At 58.7% G+C, this 11220-nt stretch overlaps 1 protein-coding gene across 1 annotated transcript in view; it reads left to right on the top strand.

Annotated features, from left to right (window-relative positions):
* SCAP (SREBF chaperone) overlaps window positions 1-11080 on the top strand; it is a gene marked incomplete at its 5' end in the record, with an annotated part of 22030 nt that extends 10950 nt beyond the window's left edge. Inside the window, 13 exons of the mRNA XM_027909756.1 lie at window positions 1095-1200; window positions 2004-2176; window positions 2885-3011; window positions 3861-3973; window positions 4677-4771; window positions 5192-5290; window positions 6331-6546; window positions 6715-7124; window positions 8094-8285; window positions 9064-9259; window positions 9542-9657; window positions 9990-10572; window positions 10971-11080. Coding sequence (XP_027765557.1) covers window positions 1095-1200; window positions 2004-2176; window positions 2885-3011; window positions 3861-3973; window positions 4677-4771; window positions 5192-5290; window positions 6331-6546; window positions 6715-7124; window positions 8094-8285; window positions 9064-9259; window positions 9542-9657; window positions 9990-10572; window positions 10971-11060 — 2516 coding nt within the window. The remainder of the gene's footprint in view (window positions 1-1094; window positions 1201-2003; window positions 2177-2884; window positions 3012-3860; window positions 3974-4676; window positions 4772-5191; window positions 5291-6330; window positions 6547-6714; window positions 7125-8093; window positions 8286-9063; window positions 9260-9541; window positions 9658-9989; window positions 10573-10970) is intronic.
* Between the last annotated feature and the right edge of the window lie 140 nt (window positions 11081-11220).

An 11220-nucleotide genomic window follows, 5' to 3' on the forward strand; every position in this document is an offset into this window, starting at 1 on the left:
TTCCATTGTTATTCCATCCTCGCTAATTCCAGCATCTGGATCGCTCCAAGTACCGATATGGGTGGCATTTTGTCACTCACAGCAGCTGAAACGAAGCTGCCCAATCTGTGACAGCTCTTATTTTATATCTATGTTTGAGCTCAGATTGTGGAAGATGAATAATTCACTCAGTCAGGCTCCTTTCTGCAGGTAAAAATAGCAGCTGCTTTGTTCCTCTCACTCCACCCTGGCTCCAGCCTGGCTTTTCCCTCTGTCACACTCCCCGTTGTCAGGATAAATGAACATTCATCCTGCTCCCCTGGGCCTTCCCTGATGGTTCCCTGCACACAGCTCGAGCTGACAGTGGAGATCAGAAATGTATTTTTCTCTCTTAATTTAAAAAAACCCCATCTCTGATCATTAATGGTTCCATAATGCCAGAGGAGATGGTGTATTGAATGCTGTTTCAATTCTTTGGTTTTAAAGGAACTTTGTACCTGTCAGGAAGTGTAAAAGGTATAATGGGACATGTCTGAGCAGGGGGTGGTAACCCTGGAGTAAGTTTGCTTTAAAGGTTATTTTTGAGCATCCAGAGTGTGAGCACACTGAGGATGGAGCACATGGAGCCTGTGTGGGAGCAAATGAAATAGAGGGAGAATCATGGAATCAGAGAATTATTTGGGCTGGAAAAGCCCTCTGAGACTACCAGGTCCAACCATCCCCCAGCCCTGCCCAGGCCACCACTGACCATGTCCCCAAGTGCCACATCCACAGGGCTTTGCAATCCCTCCAGGGATGTGACTGCACCCCTGCCCAGCCCCTCACATGTCCTGTACCCAGGGAGCCCAGAACTGCCCCAGGACTGCAGGTGGGGCCTCAGAGTGCCCACACAGTCTCTGTGATGCTCCATCCCCGCTCCCTGCACCGGCTGCTCCCCCCCATCCATCGGTCTCACCGGAGCTCCAGGAGGTGATTCCATGAGAGCAGCTGCTGCTGTTCTCCAGCAGGAACCCCTGTGTGCCCTCTCCTCCGTGTGTTCCTCTGTCCCCTGAGTCCTGTGCCCTCTCCTCCGTGTGTTCCTCTGTCCCCTGAGTCCTGTGCCCCTGTCGTTGCAGACCTGCTGTTCGGGCTGCCGGGGAGGTACAGCGGGGTGAGCCTGTCCAACCGGAGGCGCGTGGTGTCCTACACCATCACCCTGGGGCTGCGGCGCTACGACTCCAGGTGAGCCACCAGCACAGCTCCAGCTGCTGCTCTGGGGGAATGTGCCCTTTCCTTCACTGGCCACTGCCGTGTCTTCCTTTAATCTCTATTTTCCTGCGTTTTGGAGCATTTTGGATCCTCCCAAGGAGTTGTTTTGGAGAGAAAACTCGCTGTGTTTTAAGGAAACAAAATACCATCAGTTCTCAGCCCCTCATTAAAAATGTTATCTGTAACGTCCTGAGATGCCACTGGGAATTCCTGTGGCATCCAGGGCCCAGTGGGGCTGGTTTGACCCGGTTCCCTCTTCACAGACTGGTTTGCTTCCCAGTAAACACTGGTTCCACTGGTGAAAGTGCTTTGGCATGGATCGAGTGGATCTGAGGACTCAGTGCTGCACAGAATTCCCCAAGGGATGCCTGGGATGGAATTGGCAGCTCAGGAGCCCAAACTTGCTCTGCAGGACCCCACAGCTCCCAGGGCTGTCATGTGGCTCCTTTCCCAGCCATTTTTACACCAAATTCTCTGATTCTGTGGAAATTCTGGAGGTGTTGGAGAACACGGTGTGTCCCGTTCCCCAGGGCCCAGATTTTGGTTGATGAGCCTTTGCTGTAAATAGATTTGGAGAGTCTGAACAGCAAATCTTGGTAGGAAACAAGGTCTGTGAGGTTTGGGCCACCGAGGAACAGCCTTGGGAGCGAGACTGGAGAGAACCATGCCCTGCTGGTCTGAGTGAACCTGTGGAGCCGCTTCCCGCTGGGCTGTAGGAATTGTGTGTGGATTTTGGGAGCCACGTGAGGGACCTGCTCCTGCTGCTCTCCCCACAGGTTCCTGAGCAGCCTCCGCTCCCGCCTGAAGCTGCTGCACCCCAGCCCCAACTGCTCCCTGCGGGAGGAGAGCGTGGTGCACGTGCACTTCAAGGAGGAGATCGGCATCGCCGAGCTCATCCCGCTCGTCACCACCTACATCATCCTCTTCGCCTACATCTACTTCTCCACACGTAGGTTTGGGCCTTTCAGGCTGGGGGCCGCTTGGACACCTCCTGGCTGCATGTGGGGTCAGGGCTGCAGGGCCCTGTGAGAGGCTCCCGGCTGGAGCACCGCAACTCCTGCCTGTCCCAGCAGCAGTGGTGCTGCTGGAATGTCACCCTGAACTGTCCTGGGCACGGTTAATAGTCCTTTTGATCTGGTTTCTGCTGATTTGTCCCCTTAGCCAGTGTGGGGTTATTCCTTGTGATGCACCTCCCTGTCCTGGAAGTGCTGTGGTCTAGTGGAAGGTGTCCCTGCCCATTGCAAGGGGTTGGAACGAGATAATCCTGAGATCCCTTCCCCCCCAAGCCATTCCACGCTTCTGGGATAACTTCTGAGGTGTTTTCTGCCTTAGGCAGCTTTAAATGCCATAGGAATGTTTTTTTCCCCCAGATTATTCCCTCCATTATCGGACGGGTCAGACCTCTCTGGCCACATTTCAGCTCCCCTTTTCCCCCCTCAGTGCTGTGCTGGGATCAGTCTGAGCTGTGAACCAGCACTGTCCTGTGTCCCACCCCTGCACTGGGAGGCTCTGGGAGCTGCACCTCAGGCACTGACACTGAACTCCCCTCCCCTGTGGGGTGCTGGGTTACCTCCTGGAGTCTGGCAGGACGAGGGTCCCTTCTTGGTTCATGTGGGTGCCCCGGGCTGTTCCCTGGTGACCCTGCTGTGTTCTCCAGGGAAGATCGACATGGTGAAGTCCAAGTGGGGCCTGGCCCTGGCTGCGGTGGTGACGGTGCTCAGCTCCCTGCTCATGTCCGTGGGGCTCTGCACCCTCTTCGGCCTCACCCCCACGCTCAATGGAGGGTAAGCCCAGCCCTGTTCCCGGGGGATGCACGTGGGATCCCGTGAGAGCAGCTGCTCACCACTGCTGGGGTGTCACACACTGCTGGGCTCTCCAGGGGTGAAGGGGATGTGTTTCCCTGCTGGCCAGAGCCCAGTCCTGGAGATTCCTGACTGCTGAGCAGTTGGCTCTGTGTGCCCAAGGCGGGAGGAGCTGTTGGGAGAGCAGGTTTAGGTTGTCTGTGCACAGAGCACAGGCACAGCTGGGGTTGCTCTGGTGCTGTGGCTGAGAGCAGAGCTCCACCACCTCCCAGCTGAGAAGTCCCTTCAGGTGCCTCTTCACTGCCCAGGGTGGGATCACTCAGAGCACCCCGGGCTGGAACTTTGGCCCAGGGGGTGTCCAAACCAGGCCCTGCCCCTGCTCCTCACCTGGGAATTCCAGTTGGAAAGCTGTGTTTGCTGTGGTGCTGAGCTGGGGTTTGGCAGATGATCCCTGTGGGGGTGGGGCACGCTCCCCAACCCCCTCCCTGATGAGTGATTGCCCCCAGGTCACTGCAGTGTGCCAGCTCCATCCCTCGGTTTGCACCTCCGTGCACCAGGTGCTGGAGAGTGAAGGGCTCTGTCCCCACCCTGGGAAGCACCAGCACATGTAGTGGTGCTCCACAAGGGCCACTTCCCAGAAATTCCTGCAGCTTTGCAAAGATGGGGATCTCTGTCCAAAGCAGGGTAACCCCAAACCTTTGCCCTGGGGGAAGGGATCGGGCACCGGGGGTGTCTCCTCACCTCGACTCGGGGTGTGTTTGCTGCTTCACCCGCCTCTTCCCTCTTTTTCCCTGTGGATCTCCTCCTCAGCTCTGCTTCTGTTCCCTGCAGGGAGATCTTCCCGTACCTGGTGGTGGTGATTGGCCTGGAGAACGTGCTGGTCCTCACCAAGTCCGTCGTCTCCACGCCCGTAGACCTGGAGGTGAAGCTCCGCATCGCCCAAGGTGGGGACCCTGCTCTGGGACACTCCAGGGAGGGAAAACCAGGGAATCCCAAGGACTGGGAGAGCGGGAGAGGTCTGAATCTGGTCTGTGGAGGAAAACAATGCGAATTGTCATCTTTTTGTCCTGTTTGTAATTCCAAGAAGTTGTTTTTTTGTTTTAGTTCCCTGTCATTGTGGGCACTGCTTTTTGGGGTTGTGGACTGAAACATGGCTAAATAAGTTAAAAAAAAGATTAGGGAGGAAGAGCTGGATCTCCTGGTGTAATACTGACCACCTTGTCCTCGTGGCAGGGATACCCTGAGTGCAGTCCACAGGTGGTGCAGAATTCTCCTCAGTTGTGACAAAATCATCTTTTCTACTCTCCAAACACTCTGAGCCTGAGTGAGGATTTGTGTGTGCCCAAACCATGGATAAATGGAGTTTGCAAACTTCAGAGCTGTTTCTGACCATCAGGGAGGAGAGATCCCAGAGCGATGCCCAGAAACATCTATATCTAGTTTTAACAGTAACAAAACACAGAGGTGTTTTGCATCCCAGGTGGAAAACAAGCCCTAAAACCTCAGTGGGCCTTTGCACTCTGGAATTTCAGCCTGAAAGGCCCTTTTTGTCTGTGGTTCTGCAGAAGGGAAGCGCAGTTCCCTTGGCTGTGCTCGTGTCTGGGACCAGTGCAGAGGCTCCTCTGACCTGTCCTTACCTTTGTCCAGGGCTGAGCAACGAGAGCTGGTCCATCATGAAGAACATGGCCACGGAGCTGGGCATCATCCTCATCGGGTATTTCACGCTGGTCCCGGCCATCCAGGTGAGTGTGCTGAGCGGGACAGAGGCCTGAGGCACAGAGCCATGGAATTGTTTGGCTTGGAAAAGCCTCGGAGACCGCTGAGTCCAACCAGTCCCCAGCAGTGCCGAGGCCACCACTGACCACGTCCCCACGTGCCACATCCCATCCCAGCTTCCTGTTCCCCTGTGCCACTGCCCTGTTCTGCTGGCAGTGTCCTGTTCTCTGTTCCAGTGGCACCATGGGTGGTCCTGAGGCACGCGGTTTGTGGCTAAAAAGAGAAAAGAATGAGAATCTGAACAAAATTAAATTTCCCAGCCCTAAACCCTCAGTCATTTTGGGGTTTGTCAGTAAAACACCCAGCCCTGGGCTCTGGGCAGGGGCTTGCTGAGCTCCCTTATTCCAAGGCTGAAGTCAGAGCTGATCCATGCCTCCCATCCACAGGAGTTCTGCCTCTTTGCCGTGGTTGGCCTGGTGTCTGACTTCTTCCTGCAGATGTTCTTCTTCACCACGGTGCTGTCCATCGACATCCGGCGGATGGAGGTGGGGAAGGGGCGTGGGGCCAGCCTGGGCTTTCCTTCCCTGCTGTGCTGGGGGGACTGAAGGGAGCACAGCCTGGGGTTTTCACTCTAAAATAGAAAAAAAACCATAGAATCAGAGGATCATGGAATCATGAAGGTTGGAAAAGACCTTTAAGATCATAAAGTCAAACCACCGACAGCACCACCCCCATGGTCACCACTGACTCGTGTCCCCAGGTGCCACATCCACGTGGTTTGTAAATCTCCCCAGGGATGGGGCTCCAGCCTGTGCCAGGGCTGGACAGCCCTCTGCAGGAAGAAATTTTCCTGATAGCTCATTTAAACCTCTCCCTGGCACAACCTGAGGCCGTGTCTCCTGCTCCTGTGAGGGCCTGAGGCGTTAACGGTGCAGGGCTGTGCTTGCTCAGTGACACTCACAGGGACTGGGGACAGGACACCTGAGGGAATGAGACACCCTCAGCAAGGACAGGGAGCTGCTGCAGAGTGTCCAGAGGAGGCACCAAGGGGATCAGAGGGCTGGAGCAGCTCTGCTGGGAGGAAAGGCTGGGAGAGCTGGGATTGTTCAGCCTGGAGAGGAGAAGCTTTGGGGTGACCAAATTGTGGCCTCGCAGGACATGGAGAAGCTACAGGAAAGATGGAGAGAGACTATTGACAGGGGCCTGGAGTGCCAGGACAAAGGGGAATGGCTTCAAACTGACAGAAACAGGGTTAGATGGATATTGGGAAGGAATTCCTGGCTGGGAATGTTGGGAGGTCCTGGCACAGGTTGCCCAGAGAAGCTGTGGCTGCTCCATCCCTGCAGGTGTCAGGTTGGACGGGGCTTGGAGCAATTCTGGGCCGGTGGAAGGTGTCCCTGCCCGTGGCAGGGGGTGGGACTGGATGGGCTTTGAGGTCCCTTCCAACCCAAAGCATTCCATGATCCCACAGTTCTGTGCAGGTGTGCTGGTTTGGGGTGGAAGGGCTGGAAGGAGCCGCGGCTGGGGGGAGAATTTGAGCTGGGCCATTTCCCTCGAGGACCCTCACTGTGCCCTCTGTCCCCAGCTGGCCGACCTGAACCGCCGGGTGCCCCCGGAGTCCATCCTGCCCCCGGGGAAGCCGCCGTGCCGTTCCCGGGCGCCGGCGGCGCGGCCGGCGAGCGCGGCGAGCCCGCACACCATCACCCTGCAGCCCTCGTCCCTGCGCAACCTGCGCCTGCCCAAGCGCCTCCGCGTCATCTACTTCTTCGCCCGCACCCGCCTGGCCCAGCGCCTCATCATGGTACGGCCCCACGGCCCGGGGATCCCGCGTTTCCCTGCTCCCACATCCTCTGCGAGCCTCGTGCTGCCCCACGGGGGACGTAAGATCACCCATCGGGGAGCCGGGGATCGGCACCCACGGGGGCCGGGGCGCTGGCACTGAGGGGGTGTCTCTGCTCGCCCCGTGCAGGCCGGGACGGTGATCTGGATCGGGATCCTGGTGTACACCGACCCCGCCGGCCTCCGCACCTACCTCACGTCGCAGGTGACGGAGCAGAGCCCGCTGGGGGAGGCGGGGCTGCCCCCCATGCCCGTGCCGGGGGGGGTCCTGCCCGCCGGGGACCCCAAGATCGACCTGTCGGTGTTCCCGTCGGAGCCCCTGCAGCTGTCGGAGAACCAGACACAGCAGCGGGAGCAGCAGCTGCAGCACAACCAGCCCCCCTGGGCCCAGGGCACCGAGGGCAGAGGCAACGGCCAGGGGGAGCTGGGCACTGAGGCAGAGGTGACCTGGGGAGCGGAGGACGAGGAGATCTGGAGGAAGCTTTCCTTCAGGCACTGGCCAGCCCTCTTCAGCTACTACAACATCACCCTGGCCAAGAGGCAAGTGGGCTGGAACGCTGTGGGCACTGGGATTGGGGCATCAACCCCCAGGGGTTGGTCTTTCTTCTGTCCTTCGTCCTCCTGGGTCAGAACCTGGCTCCTCGGGGCTCGCTCCAGGTGTGTTGAGCAGGTCCTGCGTGGGCAGAGCTCCCAAACTCTCCAGGGCTCTTCCTCTGGGAATCAGGGTTCTTCCTCTCTGTGCTCTCGGGTGCTTTACATGCCTGGTGTCTTCCTGGACCCTGGAGGTGAAGTTTAGAATTTTGTAAAACAGTAAGAGGAGGCTCAGGGGAAACTTCTCACTCCTGACAGGAGTGGGGAGCCGGGTCGAGTCAGGCTCTGCTCCCAGGGAACAGGGACAGGAGGAGAGGGGACAGCCTCAAGCTGTGCCAGGGGAGGGGCAGGTTGGACATCAGGAAGAATTTCTCCATGGAAAGCGTGGTCAGGCATTGGAAGGGGCTGCCCAGAGAGGTGGTGGAGTCCCCATCCCTGGAGGGATTTCAAAGCCCTGTAGGTGTGGCTCTTGGGGACAGGGGTCAGTGGTGGCCTGGGGAGTGGTTGGACTCGATGCTCTCAGAGGCTTTTCCAACCTCAGTGATCCTGTGATTCCATAATCTGATCACCTGTAAGCGGTGGGGATGGTGCATGTGAGGAAGAGACACCTGAGCTGAAGAACCTTCTTGAAGAGATCTTCTGGTCTGCAGCGCACAGCAAAGTGCACCAGATCATTGTATCCTTGCTTAAACCCATGGGATCCGTTTGATCTCATCAGGAGTTCATTCCACTGCTGGCTCTTTGAAGGGTTAGGACCTGGGAAATACTTTGGAGAAGGAGATATTTCCAAGGAGATCTTTAGTGCAGAACACCCGGAGTTCCTGACCGAAAGCACCCGAACCCTGCCCTGGTCACCTGGAGGGATTCCTGTGTCCCTGGTGTCTGTTCCTGAGCTGCTCTCCCCTCTCCCCCCTCCAGGTACATCAGCATCCTGCCAGCCATCCCTGTCACGCTGTACCTGAACCCACAGGAGGCCCTGGAGGCGCGACATCCCCAGGAGGCCTCGCGCTACCAGCCCTTCCTGGCCTCCAGCAGAGGGGACTCGGACACCGGCGCTCAGCCCGACCACACAGCCAAGCTCCAGGGCCACCAGGATGTCACCCTTTACAAGTAAAATGTCCTTGTCACAGCCTTCTGACCCTCCTCAGCTCCGGGGCTGGTTTGGGCTGAGAGACCAAAACGTGCCTGTAAAGCTTCCGAGCCAGAGCCTGGCATGGGCGGGACACTCGTGCAGTTAAATTAACCCCTCCTGGCAGCTTCCCATCAGCTGAGGCAGGAATGGGCTGGGCATCCAGGCTGCTTATCACTGGTAGCAGGGACAGGGTATAAATGGCATGGTTTCAGAGAATCCCAGACTGGTTTGGTTTGGAAGGGACCTCAACGCCCATCACATTCCAACCCCCTGTCTTGGGCAGGGGCACCTTCCACTATCCCAGGTTGCTCCAAGCCCTCTAACCTGGCCTTCCACACTTCCAGGGATGGGGCAGCCACCACCTGGATATCATTTGATAATGGTTTATTGAGTGTTAGATCAAACTATGTGCAAGGACCTTCCTTCCCTCTGGAGAGGATGGCTCAGCTCCCTGCCTGAATCTGCAGGTGCTGAGCACACTCTGGATTATCCCAGTCCCCATCCAGTGTTTTCTTAGTTGCTCTCTACTTTCCTTACTGAAAAGCCTCAAAATCTAGTTGAAATGGTCATTTTCCCATTAAACCCCCCTTTAATTTGCAACAAATCTCTGTAATTTGCTGAAAAACCTCTCTCAGCCAGGACATTCAGAGCAGCACACGTGTGATCCTGGCACAGGGTTTTTCAAATCTAGGAAGTGGATCTTTTCTTTCTCTCACCTTTTCTCTCACCTTGTCCTTGTGTCTGCGTGTCCCCCAGGGTGGCTGCTCTGGGTCTGGCCTCAGGCATCATCCTGGTGCTGCTGCTCTTCTGCCTGTACCGGGTGTTCTGCCCCAAGAACTACGGGCAGAACGGGCACGGCCGCAGGAAGAGGGGGGACCTGCCCTGCGACGATTACGGATACTCCCCCCCCGAGACCGAGATCGTGCCCCTGGTCCTCAGGGGCCACCTCATGGTACGTCACATTGATGGGGAAATGTACCTGTAAAAGGATATTGTAGCACCACGTTCCCCACCTCCTCCTGGGACTGGCTCTGAGCTTCCTGCAGTTCCTGTCACTGCCCCGCTCAGCCTGGCCTTGGACACTGCCAGGGATGGCCACGTTCTCAGCGTCCCTCCATTCCCAAACCAGCCAGTTCTGACATAAAATCCATCACCTCTGTGCTCCTCAGCCACACCAGGCTGTGGTCAGGCTCCAGGGCCACCTCAGCTGTGCCTGTCCTTCCTTCCTTGGCAGGACATCGAGTGCCTGGCCAGTGATGGGATGCTGCTGGTCAGCTGCTGCCTGGTAGGGCAGATCCGCGTGTGGGACGCGCAGACGGGGGACTGCCTCACCGTCATCCCCAAACCCAGGTACAGCACGGAGCCCCTGCCACGCCCTGCGTCCTCTGCTGCATCCTTGGGTTCCATCTGCTGCATCCTTGGGCTCCCTCTGCTGCATCCTTGGGTTCCATCTGCTGCATCCTTGGGCTCCCTCTGCTGCATCCTTGGGTTCCATCTGCTGGGGGATCACCTCTGCTGGCTCCTCGGGTCCCTCTGCTGAGGGGCAGCTCTGCTCACATCCTCACATCCGTGCAGCCTGAGGGAGTGCCTCTGCTGGCTCCTCAGATCCCGCTGCTGAGGGGGCAGCTCCATGAGGAGCCCTGCAGCTCGAGGGCAGGGCTGAGCCCTATTCCTCCTTTCAGGTTGCGGAGGGACAGCAGCGGCATCTTCGACTACCAGGAAGGCTGGGATCAGAGCCCGGACGGGAAGAACGGGCTGGAGGACTCCTTTGAGAGCGGTCACCAGCTCAAGAGGCTGCTGGGCCCCCCGCAGCCCCCCCTGTTCTGCGACCAGCCCGACCTCACGTCCCTCATCGACACCAACTTCTCGGAGCAGGCGAAGGCGGCCGAGTCGGAGCCACGGCTGCGGGCCGTGGGCAGCCGCCACAAGGACACGGGCTACGACTTCAGCAGCCTGGTGGGGAAGGTGTACGAGGAGCACGGCAGCTCCGGCTGCAGGAGCGTGGCCTTCCCGGGGCTGCCGGGCCCGCACGGCCCCGCCGGGCTTTGCGGGAGCAGCGGCCGCGCCCCGGGCTGCGGCTCCGACGAGGCCGGGGGCGGCCGCCGGCGCAGCCTCGGGGACCGGAGCCTGGGGGACGAGTCCTGCGCCGGCTGCGAGAAATCCTCGTCCCTGCCGGCCTGGGGAGGGGACCTGGAGAGCTCCATCTGGAGCCTCGACCTGCAGGGACACCTGATCGTGGCCGGCCGGAGCAACGGGAAACTGGAGGTGAGGAGAAGGGCTGGGGTGATGGGAAGGTGGAGGGGAGGGCAGGGACACGGTAAGGGGAACGTGGAGGGGAGGAGCAGGGACATAGGAACGGGAGGGTGGAGGGGAGGAGCAGGGACGGTAAGGGGAAGGTGGAGGGGAAGAGCAGGGCTGGGGTGATGGGAAGGTGGAGGGGAGGGGCAGGGACACGGGAAGGACAGGGGCACGGGAAGGACAGGGACACGGGAAGGACAGGGACACGGGAACGGGAGGGTGGAGGTCACACAGGTGCAGGGCACAGCCCAGGCAGCCTACCTGGTCACACTGCTCTGGGGACACAGCCCAGGGGGCTGTCCTGGATCCCAGTCCCTTCTGTGCCCCTCGGGTCAGAGTCCCCACAGCGACCCCTCCTTCCCCAGGTGTGGGATGCCATCGAGGGCACCCTCCGCAGCAGCAATGAGGAAGGACAGTCTGGAATCACGGCCCTCGTCTTCCTCAACAACAGGTAATTCCTTGGGCAGGGCTGGAGGTCCCCAGGACCCAGCCCTGACCTCCACAGCAGCTCCAGGCTCAGCTGGGAAGTCTCTTCCTCAGAACCGTGGAATGTCCTGAGTGGGATGGGACCCACAAGGATCATCCAGTCCCACCCCTGGCCTTGCCCAGGGCACC

This window comes from Empidonax traillii, unplaced genomic scaffold (genome assembly GCF_003031625.1).
Source record: "Empidonax traillii isolate 1590-97213 ecotype Southwest subspecies unplaced genomic scaffold, ASM303162v1 scaffold2370:size25974, whole genome shotgun sequence".
NCBI lineage: Eukaryota > Metazoa > Chordata > Aves > Passeriformes > Tyrannidae > Empidonax > Empidonax traillii.